The following is a 25049-nucleotide window of genomic DNA, read 5'->3' as shown; positions in this document are numbered from 1 at the left end:
AAGAAAAGACCATCTTAGAAAGTAGCCAACTTTAGTTTGATAGATGATTTGGATTCATACAATAAAAAATAAAATTTATTAAAGAAATATAAAAATTAGATCAGATTTTTGTATGCATATATTTAATTATCCAATTAGCTACTTTTTCAAGTACTGGAGTTTGAATCCATGGCTTTACACTTGCTCTCAAGCTCACCAACACTTGAGCTATTTCTCCAACAATTTTTTTCTCTAGTTATTTTGTTTAGATAAGGCATGGCTTTTTGTCTTGACTGACGTAGACTACAATCCTATTATTTACACTTGCTGCCTTAGTTGGGATGACATGTGTATATCACCTATGCCTACTATTTCTGTAGAGAGTTAAACCTTTCAACATTTTTACCTTGGCTGACCATAGGATCCCAATAAAATTACAATGTTTGCATCATGTACTAATATGCTAGGGATTTTAAGATACTATGTCTTCTTCATCTGTGTTATCTTTTTTTGGTGTTATCTTTAGAATTAAATCCTCCTTAAATAGATAATAAACTAGCTACCTTAGTATGTTGCCTTTCCCAATCCCCGCCCCCCCCCCCCGCCCCATTTATAGGACAAGTAAAAGTAACTTGGATATTGGTGAATAAATTTAGATTTGCATATCCTTGCCAAAAACAATAAATGAGAAGAGGACACTTTGTTCATCCCTAGGACTAATCTTGAAATTCTCATTGAAAGGTAACCAAAAACTTCAGTGAAAGCAATTAGAATTAATATTAGCAAACTGGCAGCAATTCCAGAATTCCTACCCAGTCTGTTGCCATACAGAAGCACATTGAATGTCAATGATGCAGGAGGAGAAGATATTTCTAAGAGAGCTTGACACAAACCCAGGCTGTGAATTATTTGCTTTGAAATGCCTTCATATTCTCCTGCTTGAAAATTCTGGTCAAGAGAAGAGTAAAAAACAAGCAGTAAGCTCATCCTAAGCATATGGCCAGGTGAACACTCATAAAATGTTTATCAGCTCACAAATAAAAATTTTAAAATGTGCTGGACTATCCTCCTCCAAAAGGGAGAAAGGAAGTATAATAAATAAAGTGTTATTTGTTATCATACTAAACTTCCAGGGTCTGCCTCATCCATCTTTAGGTACTAAGAATTGGCAAGCACAAAGGATGCTTTCCCTAACATCCAGTTGGAAACTAGGTTCACATTGATTGCTGGAGCCTTTCCACCTCTATTTTTCATAATCTCCTTGACCCACAAGTGGATTTTTCTTGAAACTGCAAGCCTTTTGAAGGCTTTGAGAAGCTACCCATGTCAAAAGATCATATGATCTTATAAGAACTTACAAAAGGTTTTCATTTTTATACTTGCTCCCATTTCTGAAAATGTTCTCTGAATGCGTGAGTTATTAGAAATCTGACATCCTTTGTTCACAGCCCTATTGCCCATGCAGAGGACCCCTCGAACCTCTTCTCCAGTGGAGACTCTCGTTCCATGATTCATCTGAACCAGGATGAATGTGCTTCAAGGTTTCAGAACAGAGCTCTTCAAAATTCAGGCAGTCCCTCCTCTTACTTAGGCTCCTGCTAACTGATTGGACCATCAAATCCTTATCCTTGTGATTTTTATACTTGTGATGATTGCCTGTAGTCCGTGGGACACTTTTTCCAACACTCAGATTGTTGATGTTTGTTAGTGTCACTTGCCTTGTCAGTCAGGACTGGATCAGTGCCAAAACCTTTCACCATGAATGTCAGTGAACACCTAAGCATTATAGATTCTGAGGTTTTCTCATTGCCTTTGATCTTATCTCCACTGCTCTTTAAAACACCATATGGCTATGGTTTACAGTGTCAGGGACAACTTTCACTGTAAATCTTTAAAAAGTCCCTTTCTCTGTCTACACACTCTTATTCACTTCTCTTTTTCTTCTTTCTCTAATCTAATCAGTTCTGCCATCTTTCCCCCATATTTTACTAAAAAGAATAGAGGTGAAATTCTTGATACTTTATCTTTTGGGCATGTGCTTGGAAGCAAGCTACATTTGGGGTTGAACCGCAGGTCACTTAGCTGTAGCATTAGCTATTCAAATTCTCTGAGTTCTAATTGCTTTAGAAAGAAAGTTCTTTCTAAGAATTTCATTCTTTTATTTTAGAAGAATGTACAGAAAGAACCCAGCATGATATTCAGTTCTTAGCAGGTACATAATGTTCATATTGGAATAATTAAATATAACTATCTACAAATATACAAGAAAGAAAGTATACCCCATGATGAACCATATTTTGATCTTTAATATAGCCTTCAGCTTATGGATTCTATATTTTATAACTGTTCTATTATAGCTGAGCTTTGCTTTATAATTTTTCCCCTCTCTCTTTTTCTCAACATCTCCTTGGCAGTGCTGAGAAACGATTCATTCAAGCAGAATAGTAACTCTCAAAACCATATTTTCCAAATTGCACGAGCCCTTACATTTGCTGGCCCTTCTTTCGTCTTGGTTCATATGTCCTTTGACAACATTTTCCCCAAGCTTCAACCAGTCTGTTTCCTAGCCGAGGTCCTATTCTGTTGTTTCCCTGTCAAGAAGTTTGCTCTCTCCACAACATAAAAAACTCACATGCTTATATTTTGGGAGCTCCTCACTACTTCTCAGTTGAATCCCTGTTATAATAAAATAGAAAACATTTTGTCATATGCTATTAGAACTGAACTTTAAAAATAGCTCTTCAGTGATAACTGAAAAACTTTTTAAAATTTTGCTCAATCGCCAGGCATCTGTGGGTCATGCCTGTAATCCTAGCTACCCTGAAGGCTGAGATCTGCGGGTTGTAGTTTGAAGTCAGCCCTGGCAGGAAAGTCTGTGAGATTCTATCTCCAAGGAACCACCAGAAAACTGGAAATGGTGCTGTGGCTCAATGGTAAAGCACACTCCTTGAGCTGAAGAGCTGAGGGACAGGTATAGAGAAATTCCACCTGACATGGTTTAAATCCTTTCTTGAATTTCCTCCTATCAAAATTACTGATCAGGTGCATTGTATACATAATGGAAAATGGGAATGCTTTGTTCAGTGATTTGAAGAGAAAAATTACTTATTTTTGCATACAATTATCTTTATTTTTGCAAATACGTTGGGATTTATCTTCTAACTCTTCCTGTACTTTTCCCTCTTCTATTATTTGCTGTCATTTCTGACTTTATTAGTCCTCTTCTGTCTAAGAATGGTCAGCCATCTTTCATCCTAGGAAATTTTCTTGGACCTATCTTCCTTTCTGAGCTAATATTCTTTCTCTTTTCTTCTTTTCACATGAAAGAAGTGCTCAAATTACATGCATGCTTCCTGCCTTTTCTCCTCCATCAATTGTATTCTTCTCTCCACTGATTCTTTATTTGATTGGAACTATATTCAGAAAGACTTAACAACGTATGTGTATAAATTAAGAATAATAATGGCGTCGAAAACATGAGTCCAATTCCTTTCAGCTCTAACCAAATACCTGACAATCAAATGGCTGTATCTGCTTATATTCTGAAATATTAATTCTGTGACCTTATTCTAATTTCAGACACTAATCATCATAGTATCTTAGTATCTGAACTAGAAAACTTGGTAACTTCCTTGCTGCCCTCTCATAGTGTATTAGCCATACATATTAAATCTCATTGCTCACATCCTCAGAACACAAACTTCTCCTTCTATCTCCTCTGATTCAGCAATCTGGTATTTTAGAATTTTAACTGGAAGCCAAATCAGACTTGTTACACCCACGGTTAATACTCTGATTTGCTTAAATGATCCCTCATGCATTTTCATTGTCCTTATTATAACAGTGGTTACTGTATTTTATTGCCAAGTTACTTATATATAGATTTCTTGAGGGGAATATTGGATGTGGCTTTAGTAGGCAATCAGATCAGAAATATAGCAGAACCCTAAATCAATGCTTACTGATTGAATAAATGGATGTTACTTTGTTACTTGCAGGTAAGAGGAAATTCCCATCTGAATTACTGGATAAGGAACTACTTGGAAAATAATTCAGGTATTCCTGTAAGGATCACAATCAAAATTTATGAGAAATCAGACAAAAATGTTCAAAATCTGAAGCCTTTACTTAGGTATTCATTTTTGGAAGTACTGGGTACTGGTTGGAAATGTGGTTGAGTACTTGCATAGAATTTTGAAGACGTAGGGTTTGATTTTCACCGTTGTCCCTCCTCCCCATCACAAAGATTAGTCCTGAGTATTTTATAGCAATTATAAAAAAAACAAAAGAAGGCCAGAGGCAAGTGAGAAAAATTGTAGCACGCGTTAAGACACAGCTTCTAGTAACCCTAGAGAGAAGCTCCTGGGTCTTATCATGTCAGAGCTGTGCCTCGGTATTCTCCTACACAAAATAAGTGATTAAAATAATGAACAAATAAAAATAGTAATAATAATAAGAGAAAAAAATGGTGAAAAATAGTAAAAACAACCTAAAGACATGTTTTTCTGTTTGTTGGTTGATTTGTCTTTGGCGCCAATACTAGAGCTACACATCAGGGTTTGGGTGCTATCCCTCAGCTTTGTGGTCAAGGCTGGTGTTATAACATTTGGCTTTTTCTGCTGGTTAATTAGAGATCAGAGTATTACAGACTTTCCTGCCAAGGCTGGCTTGGACCTTGATTCTCAGATCTCAGTTTTCTGAGTAGCTAGGATTACAGGTAGGAATCATTGGTGCCCAGCTTAAACTCAAAGTTTTAGTTAGACTACATAAACTGATAGTTACTTAATGTGGTAGCAGGCACAAAATGACTAAGATGCATCACTAATTATTGTTTACTTTTCCATAATTGTTTACTCATAAAGGTATGTGATAGTAGGAATAATAGAGTAAACTTGCCATTTCAACCCAGGAAATATCCAATAGCCTGTCTCTCCAATAGAAAATCATAGCACCTGTGTAACTAAACAGCCTCCAAATGAATGGGAATTATGGCCGCCTCAACATATTCACTCTGTTGAGAATTTCAAACAATTTATATTTTTTCTTCCACGGAGGGAAAACAATTAAGTATGAATGTTGTGAAACAATGGCCACAATTATTGTTAGAGAAAGGCATGCAAATTGGATGTGGATTCAACTTCCAATTTCTTTCCTTCTCTTACTTGCCACTCTTATTTAATCACAGCATAGAATGTTTTGCAGCAAGAGACACAGTCACTGTATTTGGAATTAATCCGTGGTGGTCCATCTATCTCTTAGTTTCTCAGTTCAGCTTTTGCTCAAATGTAATGAGAGACTCTTCTATAGTCATTTATTTACAGTGTGTTGAGTGAAAACCATACAGCCAAATTATCCTCTCTTTAGAGCATGCTGGTGTGTTAGAATTCTGAACTAAGAAGGGAACTTATCATTTGGGCAGGTGAGTGAGAGAAGGGACTGAAACACAAGAGGCTTGTGATTAGGGTATGTTCAAGTGCCGAAAGTGCACAAAAGAAAGCTGATGAGCAAGCCCACCCCCCACTCTCCACAGCCATCTTCTCCTTCCATTACACAGAGTAATCAAAGGATATTCTGAACCTCTCAAAATGCCATCAATCTTCATTGAGAATGAGATGGAATGACTCTCTTTCTCAAGTCTTTGCAGAAGCAATCAGCATAGCAGGCTGGCCTGAGCAAAGAGCTCAGGCAGACAAAGATAGATTTGTAAAATAAATAAATAAATAAATACGCACATAAATTAAATAACCTCTTGAAAATCTGAATAGAAAGTTGATGATAATATCCCAAACTCCATTATGTAAGAAGGGAAGAAACTCACAATTGTGTGAGCTATGTCTTATACAGTAAACAATAGGCTTCTGATGAAATGTGTCCAATAATTGACAGAAGATCTGGGAATCTTGTGTGGCGTACTACAAAAAAATAACTATCTAAATGATTTAGATAAAAACATTCGTTAACACTCTAAATCTCAAGCTGCCCCTCCTTCCTCTTTGTTTTCTTTCTGGCTCTGATTTTCTTCTTCAGCACTAAGGGAAGAAGGCTCTTCTGATTGTTCAAAGAGGCTTCTTGTGCCACCTGACTATTGCTCATGTGTAAAATACTTTCCATGAAGAGCTGAGAAATGTGCTTCAATAGGTCAGACTCTCCCTTGTCAAGCAGTGTTTCTACTGCATTGTGTTGTCTGGCTTTGTTGTAGGACTGTGTATGGCTGTATTCAAAGGAAGTTGATAAAAATGACAAGTACAAGGAGCTCCTGCAGGCCAACCATTATTTATGAACAATTCACTTACTGGTATCACTCATCTGTTGTGGGTTTGGTTCTTGAGTAGCTAAACTCTTATCCAAATGATCAAGTCCTTTCATAGGTTAGGAATTTCAAGTATTGTATAATGGATATCTTGGTATTAAAAATAAAATGATCCATGTCATAATGCCTTATAACCTTTGAAACACCATTCGTCCAGCCCTTATTTTTGTCAATGTTAAAAGATGAAATTGGTTCTTTGATTTTATGATTATGTTGTCTATAGAGGATGCAGAAAGGTCAGGTCCTTTTTCCAAAGGTTACTTTGTAGGCTAGTGTAAAAACAATATAAAAATATAAAGATTGTCTCGGACATTAAAAAAGGAATGAAAAACTAGAACTCTGTCTCAAATAGCCTTTAATGACTGTCATTTAAATAACTATTAAGCTAACATTTATATTTATTTAACTATCATTTATTGGTGGTGGCACACACATTTTTTTCCCATGTATTTTACCAATGATGATTACAAGCATAGATGATAGGTAAGAGTTATTTGGGTTCAAATCTTACCTATGAACTTGGAACTCCAATGCACATTGCCTCTCTCTGCTTCTTTACCAGTTTTTGTAAAATGGGAAACAGTAATGCTTTCTACTCTCTTGTTAAGGTGGAAGTAATAGAGATAATAGCACAGAGCAGAGCCAAGACACAAATATGTGATCAACAGATAATAGTTCTGTTTGGGTTTGGGTTTGAAAGTTTTGGGATATTTGTTAAATTTGTAGGCTCACTTCAAGTATGTAATGGCTGAGTTCAAATATAGACACTCTTCTCCCTGCTTTTTTCCTTCGATTTTGGCTCCATCAATTCCATTTGATCTTCCTAATCCACTAACCCCAATTACAAAGTGTCTCTCAACAGTATAAACAGAGGAGGGAAACCAGCAGCAGGGGTTCTGGCTTCACATTCATTCTCAGCAGGGGCCTTTTAAGCCAGTTGATACTAAATCTCATTAGACTTAAGTCGAAATCCTGATTTCCATGGTTTTGACCAATAAAAGCAATCTGAACAGAATCAACAGAGGACTGAACACTGGGCTAAAACCTGAGGGACTGGAGTGATGGCTTCATACCTTTCTTTTAGAAGCACAAGAACACTGGGCTATGAATTTTTATCTCTTCTATACTATCACTTTTATATAGTTATAAAGTGAATGAATTCGTACTGAAAGGCTTATGAATATACAAGTATGGACACATTGTCATTGTAGTAAAATAGCAAATCTCAGTGGTGGAAATTATTTTATTTAGAATTCTCTTCTATACTAGGAATGAGGACAAATCACATGAGTTACATTTTTATACTGAAGGAAGGAAGAAAGGAGGGAAGGCAGGCAGGCAGAAAGAAAGAAGGAAGGAAGGAAGCAAGGAAGGAAGGAAGGAAGGAAATAATGAAGTAGAATCGAGGCAGGAAAACTAGAAAATAATTTGAGAACTTCTTTTTGAAAAAGTGAAAAAATATATTAAAAATAGGGGTAACAATGCTTGATAGGAAATGTACCCATTACTTAACTCATGTAACTGTCACCTCTCTGTACAGTATTTTTACAATAAATAATGCATTAAAAAAATAAAACTTTACTGATAAGTAAAAGAAAAAAATGGAATCAATTGATGAGGAAGAAAGATTACACGATTACATTTTAAGACTTCATAACTGACAAAAAAGCCATTGGAAAGTTGGGAGAAAGTTTTCCTCTTTCCTCTGACAACTTTAAAATTTCTCTAACCTGTATAATATTGGAATAATATAAAATCTAGCATCTAGAAAATAACTCTCTCTCCCTTTGCCATTTGGTTTTGCTTTTGTATTGTTTTGTTCTTGTTTAGATCCATTTCAATTCTGCTCTGCTCCACGAACATTATTTCTGTTCCTGCTACAGAAAGACATAGCCAAAATGCCTTTCTTTAACCTCTTGTACTGATTTGGTTCCTTTTTTAAAACTATTATTAGTATTATTTTTAGGACACCTGGAATTCCTCTTTCAGAATGGAATCTCCACTAAAATAGCACTCTGCAAAGGCAGGACCTGTTTTCCAGGATATCTTCACTTCCCAACATAGTGCTTAGCCCTTAATGAATATTTAATTATAATTTATTGGAAAATTTAAAGTAGTTAGGAGCTACTTGGTGATGAAAAATACCTAGTATTGTGGAGAGCAATGAAAAGCATTCTTTTGAATTGGTCAATTTTTTTTTAGAATCATGTCAAGGATAAAATGCAAGAATATTTTATATATTTTGGACCAAATATAAATCCAATGTCTTGAGACTATAACTATTTATCATCAAGTAGCAGCCATTGATAGAAATGATAGTGATCTTTGGCATATTGCAACAAGTTGTTACTTCATTATGCCAATTTCCGACTATGCCCTCCAGCTATGAGACATTTCCTTCACTTGTGTAAGAAGAATGTTCTTTTTTTTATATATGATTGCATTTTAAAAAGGATGTGTGCAAAGGCCACTCAAAATGCTTTTAGTCATTTTAAATTTAAAGAGTTATTAGAAAGCACATACGAATGCAGAAAACATAACTCTATGGTCAGGAAATCTTAAAGTTGGAAAGAATTTACAGATGAGCTAATTTAATACTCTTATCAGTGATGATATAGCCAATCTTAAAGTGTCACAGAGTTGATTTCAGACTTCCAGTTCAGTTTCTTTTATCCATATTTGCATTAAGTGAGTGAAAGGTGTGAGCTGCATCTGCATCAGAGATTTTTAATAGAACCTTAAAAGAAATAACATACTTCTGTCAGTCCTCTGCTGGTGAAGGGGAATGACCCCCAGGTAGGAATACGGAAATGTGGATACAATGTCTAGTCTAATGAAGTGCTTATCATTTATAATGGAACTCTATATTGCTATTGCTCTATTATCTACCTCATAGGACCTTGTGAAATAAAATAAAGTTTTTTTTAAAGCACTTAGTATCTGTGTTATTAGACAATAAGTTTCAGTGGATATTCCTGTAACTATTTTTTATCATTTCATAAAATAAGAAGCCTTGATTTTGAACTATAAATACAATTACAACCCTCATATTTCCAAATGTCACTATTGATATTACCATTTTGTTTGAATTTGTCTTACTGAGTACATCATTATGATGCAAAGCATCCCCATATTATAATCTGTGATGGATACCATAAGTTTGCTTCTTTTTTAAAATATTTTTTAAGGGCAGTAAAAATTTTTTAAAAAAGAAAGCTCATGTAGGGAATTTCTCAAATAAGATAACTCCTAGAGGCTGAGTTTAATGCCAAAGAAACCACCCATTATCATGGAAATAACACGTTCCCAACAATTTAGAGCTATAGTACAGGCTCACAGTGACAGCACACATTAGATCCCTGTTCCTCCACTCACTATCTGCATGACACCAGTCAAATCACCTAGCTCTGTCAGGCTTCCCATTTGTAATGTGTGAATGCTACTAATGGAATCTCATAGAGCTGTTGCAGTAGTCAAGAGTGTTAGCATATGTGTTGAATAGTAGTACTGAGTATGTGCTCACTCCTTTAGAAAAGTACTCTTCCTTTATTAATGCTATCTAGCTGAAATAAAATCAATAAATACATTTTGTAAGAATGGGGAATAGTTTGGAAATATTTCTGTGCCTAAGGTCAAGAGAAATAAGAAGTTGTTGGTTCTACTACATATGATCATGTTCACATATGGAAGAGACCAAGAGGGAAAACTACTTCTAAAAAAAAAAAAGTATCATGCTTATGCCTTACACGTGGAAGAAAATAATTACAGACATAAATTCACTGCATCTTCAGACTCCATCGTGACCACTGAACAGTGAATTAATACATTATGCTGCAATCTGAATTTATCTGTGTGGGTTTTCCATTAGCCTGGACACTTCCTGAAATCAGAAGTCTTGTCAAACTTCTTTGAATCTTAAATGTGTACTAATGCTTCATATGCAGAGGCATCAAAACATGTTGAATGAATGACAAATGAACTAAAAAATAAAACATCTAATGCATGAATTTTAAAGCCTTTAGAGACAAATGATATTCATGTAGAATGGATTTAATGCTTAAAATAAAATGTAAATTAGTTTTAAAAGCTTATTCCAACTTAAATCTGTGTCATGCAAAAGATTCACTAGTTCTTTTAATATGATGAGTTAAGATGAAAAGATTGCACAATTTTCTGTGTTTGTATTTCACCCTGGCAGAAATATTTAATGACTCTTAAATGAGTGAAAGAAAATTTAACCAGTCTTGCCTTTTGAAAAATAAGTCATATCATTTTGAGAATGCAAAAAGCTTACTAGGTGAGAATTTCCATTATTTACACACATGTATTCACATTACTTTGATTCTTTTAAAAATAAAATTTCTTTTAAATAACCTAAGATGAGGAAAATATTTCTTCTTTTAAACTTGTGAATATAACCTGCCCACACAATTCCCAATGTCGAACATTACTGTGTGAATAAAGCAAGGATCAGTGCCTCTTGTGTAAAAAAAAAATTGTGAATATATTTCAGAGTGTATGTTGTATTATTCACACTTATCTTCCAAATATAACTACAGATGTGGCAAGTTGCATTATATTATTATTTTTGTGGGAATGGTGAGTTCTTAATTTGGAAATTATAATTGAAGTTAGCTATATAGTTATTTTTTAAATTTAGTCCTTACAATATATTGACATTATTTTATTTTATTTCTACGATATGTATACAGAATCACTTCTTACCCTGTTTGAGTCAATTCTTGCTCTGGAAGTGTAGATGGGAGGAGGGATGTTGAAAGCTTGGGGTACCAGGTATTCCTCAGCATCCATCATATCTTCCAAATCCTCTTCATCCAAGAGATTCTGAAAGAACTTGCTGTCATTTGGACTGGGGAGCTTCATGCGATCATCACCCTAAAAGATTGCCCATGAGAAATACACACACAATGTGATTCTTCCCTTCAGCTTCAACATCTGGTTTCAGCAGCAAATTTATGAAAGAGACAAAACAAATAGTCCCCGAATTCATTCATTCATTAAAAATATAATTCTTTTGATCAACTACTAGGCATAAAGAAGCCTTTAATATGCCTAGGTATGACAAGATCAGATAAAGAAATTGAATAACAGAATGTGATAAATGTCATTAGAAAGGAATGAAGCAGAAGGTTGCGGATGTCATAAAGAGGGCAGAAGCCATCTGAGATCTGGGAAGAATAGTTCATTGTCAAGAGGGAGTGCAGGTTGTACCTTTCAGAATAAGTAATAAAGGGCAGCCTGTATTTTACATGGTTTGCTTGATGCTGCAGAGTTATTGGCACACAAAAATTCCATGATTTGTTCCAGGGTCTAATGGCTACCTTGTCAAGACACCGGCATTGGAGAATGCAAGACCCTTTTTTATATTCTTCCTCACCTTAATTTCTTAAATACATTTATTTCTCCATGTCATGGGATCTTTCTTTGTAAACAGTTTCAGTTTTTGAAATTGATTTGAGAGGAACAAGCTGGAAATTGCTATCTTCTAGTACTTGTCTTTTGTCTTCATGTCAGACAATTGATATGAACATCAAGGCTACTCTGTTTTAATGAAGAAAGATTATCCAAGATACCCTTGTTTATACTATGGTGAAAATAATCAAAGAGAATGAATTATAATTCATAAATTATCCATGCTATCTTACTAATGTTACATAGAATATGTTCTTTTGACCTGTTTATGGATTCACAAGTGAATCAATTCATTGGACTCAAGTTATTGTTTGGATACTGCATGCCTCCTTAAAAAAAGAAAACACATTTTAAAATACTTTCCCTAGGAAATTAGATGCTAAGATACTGAAGTTTTTATTCATTATGGAAAAGTGTGAGCAAGATTAAAACAAAACTCTGCCTTTCTCTGATTCTGAATAGCGAAGGTTATAGTAATGATCGTGTCATCTCACATATAATGGAAATATGAAATAAAACAGTGTTAGAAGAATTATCTGAGGATAAAGACCTTTTATGTGTTGTAATTATAATTACTGGGCTACTTAATAGCAGGCCAGTTGAGAAGATACTTAAGAGATGGTCCTGCCATGATATAAAGTTCTTTCACATGGTCAACCAAGCAATGAATCTCACAGTTCGAAAGCCCAGATGTAAAGAGGTAGTGGTGAGTTCACCATTGGAATAACTTTAGAAGCAAAGTCAAAGGTACCTGAATCACTAGATATCTCTGAGGGTCTCGAGCCATCCTTGAAAACTCAGCAGCCAGTTCCTTGAATTTAGGTCTGCTGTCTGCATCAATCATCCAACCTGAAAAGTTATACACAATCAAAATGGCAGCATACCAATAATTAGGAAAAGGAAGTAAAATTAAAATGTTGTGCAAATGTAGGTAAAGTGTGAGAATGTTACTTTAATACTAATGATCTGAAAAACTAAGGCCACCAGAGGAAGCAACCTTATAGGTAATATTCAAATTTAATAAATTTGTGGAGATTCATATATAAATGGAATATACTATGCAATAATAGATATATTTTTTATTTTGTTGGTCTGATTTAAAATTTAGTCTTCTTCACAGAAAACAGAACCCTGAATAACTGTTGAAACTTACAGAATATAGAGTTCAGATTACCTATTACTACTTACAGAAAATAGAATCAAGGCTATGGATTAGAGTTTATAGAACCCCAAATCTTTTCTGTCACCATTGGATATAATTTGATGATTACAGATTAGTTAATTGGAATATAATCTGACATTTTGCATGAGCAGACACACGGGAGAAAAATTTGGATTACAATCATATTCCCTGACACAAAGAAGGGGAAAATATCAAAATTTTACATAATTGTTTTCCAATCTGGAAAAAAACATAAGGGACACAAAATGATTACTACTATATGTTTCACAATATCCATTACCTTATCTTACTACTAGCCTTTTCCATCATAAAAATACTATCAGCAGTTTATAGAAGACATGTATTAGTTTGATTTAGCTGAGAGCATGGATAAAGTAGATCTTAGTAAGATCTTAATAAGAATAAAAGCACTAGCTTTCCTCGATTTCTTTCTCAAATGATTCTCTCTCTAAAACATTGACGCGCCAGGAGGAAAAGCCTTCAATGGTTTACCCAATGATGTCAACTATTTTCCCAGGTTTTATATCATTTTGTCAGCGTATTCAAATCTGTTTCATGCTAGTTATGGGATCAAATTATTACATAATGGATGCATGTTTTCAGATTTCCTTCTAATCACCATCTCCCAAACAATGCCTATTCCAATAAAGCCACCAAGCTTGCTTTCTTCTTTTGAGGGAGTTAATTTTTATTCCCATTCTTGGAATTCTTTGTATATCATTTCATGTATCAGTAACATGGCCCTACTTTTGTCACCTAACAAACTCAAATGCATCATTTTCCATGCAGTCATTATGAAATAATGCTTGTTAGTGTCAAGATGCTAATGAGAAAAATCAGTGTTTCTAGATATATTGGGGCCAAAAAAGGTTAACTTTGCACTGAGGTATTTGTTTCTCTCTAGCCAAATATTGAGTAAATAGAACTGTGCTTAGAGGAAAGGGCATGCTGACCTGAGCTGCAAAGAACATTTTTTATTTCTTCTCTCACTGTCAGAATGTATCACACATGTTATGAATATAAATCTGAATAGACCTGGGTCCAAAGTCTCTTATTAATATAATGCTTATTCACCTTCACTAGTTTGTTTCTTTCCTAACCCTGAGTAAATCAAAAGGAGAAAAACCTTAGATTATACAAGGGAGATTACTGCACGTTAATCTCATTTAAATTAAGTCACAAACTCCAGAGACTTCCCTAATGCTATTTAAATTAAGGGTTTAGCCTTCCAAAATAAATTTATAATACACACATGTTTTGGGTATTAGAAGAGAAAAGAACAGTTTGATATAAACAAATTGAAAAACATAAACATTTAGAGAATTTTTCATTCAATGTAGATAAATTTCTTCCCACTACCCACATGATCTGCTATGTGCTGTTAGCTAAAGTGGGTGAACCTATTTCTCTTGAATTTATTTTTATGCTGTCAGTTTCAGGCTTGCTTTCATTATGTTTAGATCATTTGATATTTTCTCAGAGATTACTAACAATATTATCACTAAACTTGTGATAAATTATTAATAATTATTGTAATAATTATTATCCCTTCAAGACAGACAATTGACTTTCATGAAATTTATAAGAATTAAGAAGAGTGAGGGTTAGTTTTGTCCTCATAGCTTGAAAGCATATAACTTTATATTAATAATATGTGTGTTGCATTCATAATTATTTTTGAACTGCTATGTTTTCCAGTACAGAGAAATATTACACAGGTAGAGTCATCTAAACTCTTATTAAGAATGATGACGGCAAACTGGATATGGTGGTACACTCCTCTAATTTCAGCTACTTGGCAGGTGAAGGCAGGAGGATCACCATTTGGAGGCCCCTCTAGGTAGTAGTGAGACTCTGCCTCAAATACAAATACTCTAGTGGGAGAGTGCAGGGTATAACAATGGTAAAATTATTCTGTGATCTTACATTTGACCATGACCATGTAAACATCAATGGTGCAGATCGGGGGCTGTGGCAAACGTTCTCCTTTCTCTAATAAATCCGGGATCTCTCGGGTTGGAATTCCATCATAAGGTTTTCCTCCAAAGGTCATCAGCTCCCATATTGTGACTCCTAGGTTGGAAATAAGGTTCCTATGTAAGTATATTAGCAATATAATTTGAACAGTGGCAAAGGAATATCTCTTAAAGGACAATTCGGAAAAAAAAAGAAATTAAAGAGGGTTTTCCACATTCCTAAGTGTAATCCTGGTGGCTAAGTTTCCTCATGGGAAAACTGATTTCTCTTATTGTTGTCTTGGAATTGTCAATGGACAGTAGAGAAAATTGACAGTGGACATCAACGTATAGAATCTGTTCCCCATGTCTACCTCTAAGTAATGCTAATGTTTGCTGATCTCAAACTTATGTCTCATTTCACCATACCAGATTACAGCTCAGAACACAATTCACTTATTGTAGCCCTATGAGCTTTGTGACAAGTAAATATGATTCTAGGAAAGATTTTACATTGATTAATTTTGAAACTAGCTTCTGCTTCAAAAGCCTAAAAAGTTAAGAAAGAATTCTAGAGTGAATGTTTAGCATTGTGCTAATGAATTGCAGGTATCCTTTAAACTATGACAAGAGAATCAAGGAATGAAACATATTTTAACTTATTTAGCAAATACTAAAACCTGAGTGATGGGGGATCCATGTATAAAGCTATGATAGAGGAGCTGGAAAGGTGGCTCAGTGGTAGAGCACTTGCCTTGTATGCGTGAGGCCTTGGGTTCAATTCCTCAGCACCACATAAGCAAAAAGAAAAAAAGCTGGAAGTGGCGCTGTGGCTCAAGTGGTAGAGCACTAGTCTTGAGCTGAAGAGTTGAGGGACAGCCCCCAGGCCCAGAGTTCAGGCCCCAGATGGAAGGAGAGGGTATAACAATGGTTCTTTGGATAACAAAATGACTTCAGTTACTACTACACTGATTTTTTTCTCTGAAGAAATTGTCAGTATAAGAATAATCAGTATTAATAAAACAGCATTGAGACAGCAATGCATGCATATAGTACAGATTTCTTCTTTCTGATAAAGTCATTTAAATGGTTGCAAAAGGACTTTATAGAGGGTGTACTGGGGATCACGGGGTGTTTGGTTCATCTTAGCCATGTTAGGCAACTTTCTACACTGATTAGAATAGCTTGATGGGTGTAATAAATAATATAATGTGAGTTATTGATTGATGGCATACATACTATATATAATATCATTAATTAGACTTTCTTTTCTACTGCCATCTCTAATGTATTTATTTAAACAAATTATATAATAGACATCAAGGCCTTGAAAGGTTTACTCTTTCATTATTAAAGTACATATGAACTTCAAATAATTACTCGTAGTAGAATCATTAGCAATTACATGACAATGTTGTTAATATTTGCAGCCTATGATTTTTAAGTGTAATGTACATACATACCTAGTAATGCAATTTCAATTCTTTCATTTTGCTTATAAGGTATTCCTCCACTAGAACTAAAGACTACAGTTAGGTGCCCATAAGGCAAGCTAGGACAGGTAAGACATCAGTACTTTCTATTTCTAGTTAGTTGGTCAGAGTTAGAGTATGTATTTAATGCTATTTTATTGACAAATATCTACACTTATGAAAAAAGGATCCTGTAGTATGTACAGCATAGCTTCCAAGATAAGCTAAAGCCAACACAATTACAAATCGAGATGACAAAATATAAAACTAAGAACATAATACAAAATCAGCAGCAGAAATATTAAAGCCATCCACTAACAAACCAATTACATCTCTCCTGGGTATTACCTAATAGGTGTTACACAGCTTGGCTTCAAAAAAAGGGGCAATTTTAGAAAAACTGAGTCGGAAACATTTTTAAATCATACATCCTGATTCTATCAGAGCAAAGGCACATTTTTTATCAATATAAAGATGTAGCCTGTGATAATTTTCCTTAACAGTCTGATATGAACAAAATAATCTACCTTTCTCTGCATTGTGTATCTTTTGCAATGTACTGTCATATATCATAAGAATCATAAAGTGCTTTATGAATGCATGGTGACTCCCTGGGCTATCTTCTGATAACAGAGCACAGTCTTGTACTTGCATTATTTTTACTGAATAGTTCCTTGGATCTTGCAATTCAACATAAAATTATTATTGGTTTTATAACCAAATTCTCTTCCCAAATGCAAACTTTACTACTAAAAATATCACTATTCTACCATATGCTTGTTCATTTTTAATTTGTTCTGAGGTCATTCAAAATCTGCCCAGAGCAGATTTCTATGTCTGATTTTAGATAAACCTGAATATAAAAAGAACAGAAAAAAGAAAGGGAATATATGTATTGTATACATATATAGTATATTACATATAGTATATTATTATTACATATAGTATATATATAGTATATTACATATAATATATTACACAATATATAAATCTGTCATAATATAGAAAATATATTTATCAATTATCGTATGTATGCTAAATGTGTTTACTATAACATGAAAACATTGCTAACCTACAAAATACAATATAAAGATCTAACATATAATATGTGATATATTTGCTCCTCTATTAATCATGTAACGTAATTTTTTCTCCTATATTTATCTGAGCTGCAAATATACTTTTTTTGCTTTCAAGGTGACCAGACTATGTACAGTTTTTTTTTTCTTCAATTTTAACATCTGCTATGGCAAAGACACAGGGTAGTTAGGCAAGGGGTAGGGAGGTTTCACTGTACTGAAATGTCTTAAGTTATTTTTAATGATAATAATTCTTTCCTATGTAAGAGTTATACATTTTTTAATGATTAAATGACTTAAGTCTTTATTCTAAGAGTGAACAAGAGGATACATCTAATCTTAGATTTCAATAAAACTAATTGTGCATACATGCTTTTAAGTCTCATCGTTCTTTCTACTTAAATGAGCATTTAATAATGCTTTTTACATGTAAATTTAAACTTAGAAAGGGTATGATTCTTGCTAGGTGTACTCATAGAGTTGCTAAATAGCATATTTCAAAAATATAGTGAGCCTGGCATTGGTGGCTCATGCCTGTAATCCTGGCTGCTCAGAAGGCTGAGATCTGAGAATCACAGTTTGAAGCTAGCTAGACAGGATTTAGTGAGACTCTTACTCCAATTAACCAGCAAAAAAGCTGGAATTGGAGTTAAGGCTCAAGTGGTAGAGCAATAGCCTTTAGCAAAAAAGCTCTGGGATAGCGCCCAGATCCTGAGTTCAAGTCCCAGGTCCAGCAACAAAAAATAAATAAAATAAAATGTGTTTATATAATTAAATGCAATAAAATGAGTGTTCCAGTTGCAAATGTCAATCATTCAAGCTCATATTCCTTATTCAGTAATATTTCTGCTCCTTTAAAGTTCTTGTAAAGGAGAAGTTAAAATTAGCATTTCTATTTACTCCTTTCAGTAATTAATTTGTCATAACAATAACAATTTCTACTATAAAAAAGAAATTCCAATAAGTAAGACAAAGAAAATGATAGTTTTGCTTTTATTTTGTCTTTTAGCAGTCATTACGTTCAAAGCTGTTTTCAAAGACTTGTTGAAAATTCTATCAAAATATTCCTAAACTTGGCTGGCTTTTTCCCTGTAAAATGAATAGGTAATTAGACAATTCAATAAATATTGGTATTTTATATTTCAGAAAAGCAGAAAATAACTATGCAGATAGTAATACTCTACTGCTTCTTAAAAAAGAGAAAAGCTTAAAAAATAGGTATTCCCACCACAACACAATACATGTGATATCAGATAACTTACATGAACTAAGTATTTTTATTTTGCCTTAAAATTTTAATTCACAGGAAGATTTACTTACCATAACTCCAAACATCACTCTGATGGGTGAATTTCCGGTAATGTATACACTCAAGGGCCATCCATTTGATTGGCATCTAAATGAAAATAAGAAATAAGAAATCATATAACACACACACATATCCTTACATATATAACGAATGCTAATCCTTGGACTGACTTCAAATGTGTATGCATATGTATGTATGTGTGTTTTGTGTGTATTATATGTAATTATTATTTTTATTTTATTTTTCCTGAGTGTCAGTGACTCATGCCAATATCCTAGCTACCTAGGAGACTGAGATCTGAGGATCACAGCTCAAAGCCATCCCAGGGAGAAAATCCTGTGAGATTCTTATCTCCAATCAACCACCAAGATGTCAGAAGTGGTAGAGCACTAGCCTTAAGAAAAATCAATAAATAAAACGTGCACACACAAGAAAAAGGTCAGGGAGAGCACCTTAACCTTGATTTCAATGCACTGGGACCAGCATAAATTAGGTATTTACAAATACACATCTAAAAGGCTATTTTTCAAGATGGAGAACAAATAAATTGAAATTTAATAAATTGATTTATATATTTATAAAATTTTAAATTTAATAAACTTAATTAAACCTATATACATTGAAAATGTTTAAATAAAGAGTAAAGTATAAATAGGAACAATTTTCTGTGTTTTTGAATGCTAGTGTTTAAGTCATGAGATAATATTTTGGCCTATAATATCAAATCTAAGCAGATGAATCTAAACATAAGTCCATACTATATATTGTGTCAAAGAAATGAGATGCTTTGTACTTTTAGTGACCCCTTTTCATTCTCAGGCAGTTTGTGATCTAAGTACAATGAATTCTTTCAAAACATCCCTGCTTCTCCTCTCATATAATTTGATTACTAAATTGCCGAAAATCATGAAGTACCAAGTTAGCTTTGCTCTGTTCTCTGGCCAGAAATGACCTCCCTTGTCTTGGTTAGGCAGTATTGAAAATATGTACAGGAACTAGTGTATAAAGGAATGTGAGAGGATCAGCACAAATCCATCATCACTACAAGGAAAACAACTCAACCCACATACTGCTGCTGATGGGTCAGCAGAATGTGTTTCAACTTGAAGGGCAGCAAAATATAGCTGGGAATATAATTAGATTCTATGAAATAAAGATAAACACTTCTACTTTGCAGTTGAAAGCTTAAAACTAAATAGGTCTTTGAAATCATGAGGTTGGCTGCTCACCAAGGTGACACCAAGGTAACCGTACGACAGAATCATAGTATTCAGTGAAAGGGAACAGAAGACACATTGAAAGTAATTTCCCTATGGGCATGGAGTAGCAGACTGCATGGAGTAGCAGACTTTATAGACTATGGACATTGTGTTTAAAAAGAAAGTTTAAATCACAGGTGCCTTGATAAAAACTTAATGGTTACCAGGCATTTAAAGCTATAATGAATCTTGCTTTAGACAAACTTACAGCTGTATGTTCTTAAGACAGGGCAAGTCATCTGATATATGGACTTCTACTTCCATGCAGGCTTCTAGTGAATTTCAAAACTGTCCTCTCAAACTTGCAATTTGGTACTAAACAGGCAAAATAGCCTAATAAAAATCAAGAAAAGGCCAGACAATTCCTTAAAACTGCAGGTTTAAAAATTGCTGTTGCTCTGTTTTTAAATGTTATTTCACTTTGGAATAAGACTGAGTACAAAGACAGTTGTGTAACAATTGAAGGGTAAAAATGTCAATGGGAAGCATTTGGAATCTGTCATTGCAAAGATATTTATATCTTTGGACAGCCTACACATAAAACATATGATATATATGACATGCAGTAAACATAGTTATACATGAAAATATCTTTTTTGTTGATATAATCTTATAGATTACCACAAAGTCAAGACTGCATTTGTTTTATTTCCTTGGCCTGTCCTAAGTTCCCCTGGTCAAGTTAGAAGAACAAGAACTTTTTTTTATATGAAAATGACCCCAACTTGTTAGCCAAGAATGACAAGCTAAATGGTGGGTTAATGAGGAAATACAAGAGCTGGAATAAAGGTATGGCCTCAGACCACGGCATATGAGAGAAGCAGGAACACAATGGTCAGGCAGAGGCTGAAACTGGAGAACAAGTAAAGGAAAATGAGATGGTAGCTCTGGCCAGTCCACTGGGACATAGTAGTTCATATTTTAATAAGATCCTGTAGGTAAATCATATACGGTAATCGAAGCAATAAACAAAACCAAATGAAACTGAACAACATAATCGGAATGCAGTTAAAGAAAGTGGTCACCCTTCACATGAATTATGATTCTTGGTCATAGTCAAGCTTTGCTTTAGTCCAGGAGAGATTGTTTAAGGGTAAGAATTAGTCCCATGCCCTTAGCACCATAACAATTTGCATGGCCCTGTATTGCACTAATCTTTAACAACCCACCTACTTCCTGGGTTTAGTGTGCATCTCCTTATGTTAGCTAAGTTTGATAAATAGTAAAGTGGAGATAAGCAATCTACTTCTGGTTCTGCCAAGGAAAAATGAAAATGATAGAACTGGAATGTTTTCCATCTCCTACACCTCAGGATCATTGTTTTAGTTTATAAAGTATAAGAAGATAAACAAATATACACTATTTTCTAGTAATATCACTTTGAAAACATACTACCTTTCCACCATCAGCATTATATTCCTTTTCATCTCCTTCCAAGAGTCGGGCGAGACCAAAGTCTGTAATTTTCACATGGTTGGGCGATTTCACTAAGACATTCCGAGCTGCCAAATCCCGATGAACAAGGCGTCTTTCTTCCAGGTACATCATTCCCTAAAACAACATCAAATTCCACAAAGAGAATCACTTAATGCCTAGACTTTTCCATTTTCTAAGATGGACTTTCTTGGCATTCAGTTGAAAGAACTTCATTTCTTTACGTAAAATATATCCTAGAATATGTGCAAAACTGAAAGAAATCTGTTGGGATGAGGAGAACTTGGGCTTCTTTCTCCTAAAACTCTCTGAAGAAGAATGAATGATGATAAGCTGAATTTAATATCATTTTCTCCAAGTACTTGACAAGCTTTTGTAAACATTTATATTAGTAAGGTATGCGGGTGGCTTAGAAGATAAACTAGCATACACTTGGAATGACATATATTTCTTCTCTATGTGTTATTTTCTTCCCCATCTTTTCTACTTATTGTCATCTACCCCCCTACACACCCAGTCCAAACAAAGATACCTACCTATAATTTAAAAAAGTTTACAGAGATGCAAGGTTTTCAAATTAACATAAAGATACAACCAGAGCTGAAGAATTATATAATCTTTTTATCAATTATTCACTAAATGAAGTATACCCGAGGGGTCTTTAAAGCCTATAATTTTTAAAAAGACATCTATGACATTAGCTGTCACTATAAGAACCCACAAGTGGAATTATATAGTTTATAATGACCCACAAATAAGGCTTTAATAAACCACAGAGAGAAATTAAAAATGAAATTTATTGGTGATTGCTAACAAGAGACATAGCTAGCTTTTCCCTGAAACTCAAGTGCACATGGACACACATGCACACACACACACACACACACACACACATACATATACAGTGATAACAACATAAATTCATAAAGGTCCCTAGAAGTTATAGTTTATTATCCTTCATAATGGGAGAACCAAGAGTTTCTAAGCACTGTCCTTAACTAACACATTTACATAAAACCAACAATAAATTCAGAGGCCTAGATTCGATCCGAGTAAACATATTTTTATAAAAGAATTAGGGAAATTTTTGTATTTGACAATTTCAGTGGTAAAAGAATGTTCTCACTCAAAAATCAATCAGAATTATTATCAAATGTTCGAAGCACACTCCCATGCCAGTTGCAAATCAGTGCCGTTGGCAGTTAACATTACAACTGCAGGGCTCTGAAGGATTAATGGTTTCCGATATCAAAACAAAAGCTGTGAAAACAGACACATAAATCACATAGGTCAAAAAATTATGAACCATATACCCAGTGTAGTGTAAAGAGAAGATTGCTTCAAACAGCATCATGAGCCAGACTCCATATAAATGCCCATTAAACACAACTGGTGGAGATACCGTCTGAAATGGTCCAATCAGTCAGCCATTAGGTGACACCATATGTATTAGTGTTTTCTGAAATCAACTCACAAATGGTTTTAAGGTGATGTATGTCCTGTTTCCTAAACTGTGCCTTCAGGTTTGAGTATACAAAGTTAGAAATTACTAAAATAAGGCCATAGGATATAAAGCCCTTATATGACTTAAAAAGTCACAAACAAATAGATGAAACAGTATTAGAGATCAATCTTTTCTTATCTCCCAAATGACTTCATCCTCTTAAGAAATGATCATTACGCATTCATTGCTCATAACATGCACACAGCAGAATTTACAAAGTGTGTTGGAAAGATGTTAATATTCAAATGCACACATGTACCATGCTTGATGCACTGGAGAGGGAGGCAGTGTCTCTGTCTCAAGGATAACAGGAATTAACTGATAAATGGATAGATACGGGATATAAACTGAACTAGATGGGCTCGATGCATGGAAAGGCAGGTGAAATTGCAGTAGAAGGATGCTGGTAACATGCACACCTGGACAAAAGTAGGTAATTGTTTATTTCTGAAGTGTAATGGATTATGGAGGGTCAGTGTGTGGCGAGACTAAAATAAAGTAAGAAAACTCAGATGCAAGAATGGCTCCTTAGATGGCATGGTAGAAGACTTGGCTTTTTGTATTATGCAATACACCAGGTGCCAATGAGAAAGTTGTTTCAAAAGGAGAGTTACCTAATTTTCCACACTTGGTTGCCAATTCAGAGAAAGAGCAGTGAATGAGGGACCTTCTGCCACAATATGGAGGGCGAGCGATACAGCTGGAGAATAAAGGGTGCTACCTAGAAGACCTAGAGCTGCATACATTTTCCATATTCTTTCCTCAGTCCTCAAATTAACCAAACTCAGTCATTCTCACACTCTCTCTTTCCTTTTCAAATGCCAAGTTTGGGTAGTAATGGGATTTGAATTGAGGCTTTGTGGTTACTAGGCAGAAGCTCAATCACCCGATTCATTCCACTGGCCCTTTTTTTTTGCTTTATGTATTTTCAGATAGGGTCTTGCACATTTTTCCAAGACCTTGCCTCAGACCATGGTCCTCCTATCTATGCCTTCATGAGCTGGGATTATAGATCTGAATCACCATATCAGGCTTGTTGATGAGACAAAGACTTGTTAGCTTTTATCCTGGGCTGGATTCAAATCATAATCCTCTCAAACCCCACTTTCTGAGTAGCTGGGATTCCAGAAATAAGCCACCACACCCAGCCTAAATTTTCTATTAATTGATATCTGATCTTCAGTTGTGCTGGCTCCCATGACTTAGAGTTGTGTCCCAGGAATTATTTTATCACTTAGTACTCTCCTCTGGCTCCTATGTGCAAACCAGATTGATTCTTCTACTAACTTAGGCTGGAGGGAATATTCTGGAGAGAATAATTTCCAATGTATTTTTGAAGTAAAAATGGTCATCCTTGGTAAATGAATAATGAAAATGATGCTGCTATTCAGATTTTGCAAGCTGGGTAGACAAGGCCACCATCAAATAAACAGCGTCCTACTGGAAATTTAATTCATAGATCTCTTAAACATGTTCAGGAAGAGAAACCCAGATTGACCAAAGGAGAACTAATATTCACGAAGATGCAATGTTTGTGTGAATGTTGTGGCCCTGACATTTACATGTTGAATTCCTAAACCCTAAGGTGATATTAAGTGATGAGAGACTACTGGGAAGAGATAAGGTTTGTAGGGGAACAACCACAAGAGTGTCAGTGTCCTTGCTTCATCTGTGTGAGGCCATCACAGGTATGAACAATTATAAAGCAGGTCCTCAGCAAGCATTCACATAGATTGGCTGGCATCTTGGTCTTCAGCTTTCCAGTCTTGAGCATTGTAAGAAATGAATTTCTGTTGTTGAGAAGCTAACCAGTTTACCATATTTTGTAATGGCAGCCTTGACTAAGAGAAGTGAAATAACATATCATATAACACCAACAGAACTTCAAAACTTCTAAAACAAACTTTAATATTCTGCATCAACAGTGATAGTCTATCTTAAAACTTTGCGGCTCCCCCCTTCGCATCAGTATTGGGGCATGAACTCAGGGTCTCACACTCTCACTTGGCTCTTTTGCTCAAGGATGGCACATAGGTTGGTTGGTTGGTTTTTTAAACTTGTAAGTTTCAAATTTCAGCCTCCCTAGTAGCTAGGATTATAGGCAGGAGCTACTGGTGTCCAGTTACCTTGAA

The 25049-nt window shown here is 34.8% G+C and overlaps 1 protein-coding gene across 1 annotated transcript in view; it reads right to left on the bottom strand.

Moving 5' to 3' along the window:
• The window catches only part of Erbb4 (erb-b2 receptor tyrosine kinase 4), a 1009337-nt gene that overhangs the window by 17807 nt on the left and 966481 nt on the right, over positions 1 to 25049 (bottom strand). Inside the window, exons 21-25 of the mRNA XM_042679248.1 lie at positions 21375 to 21530; positions 18732 to 18807; positions 14832 to 14978; positions 12474 to 12571; positions 11015 to 11185 (exon numbers count right to left, since the gene is read on the bottom strand). Of these exons, the coding sequence (XP_042535182.1) occupies positions 11015 to 11185; positions 12474 to 12571; positions 14832 to 14978; positions 18732 to 18807; positions 21375 to 21530 (648 nt within the window). The remainder of the gene's footprint in view (positions 1 to 11014; positions 11186 to 12473; positions 12572 to 14831; positions 14979 to 18731; positions 18808 to 21374; positions 21531 to 25049) is intronic.

Source organism: Dipodomys spectabilis, unplaced genomic scaffold (assembly GCF_019054845.1).
Source record: "Dipodomys spectabilis isolate Male_0828 unplaced genomic scaffold, ASM1905484v1 ptg000051l, whole genome shotgun sequence".
NCBI lineage: Eukaryota > Metazoa > Chordata > Mammalia > Rodentia > Heteromyidae > Dipodomys > Dipodomys spectabilis.
Note: the sequence above shows the minus strand (reverse complement) of the source record. Positions and strands in the feature narration are given on the sequence as shown.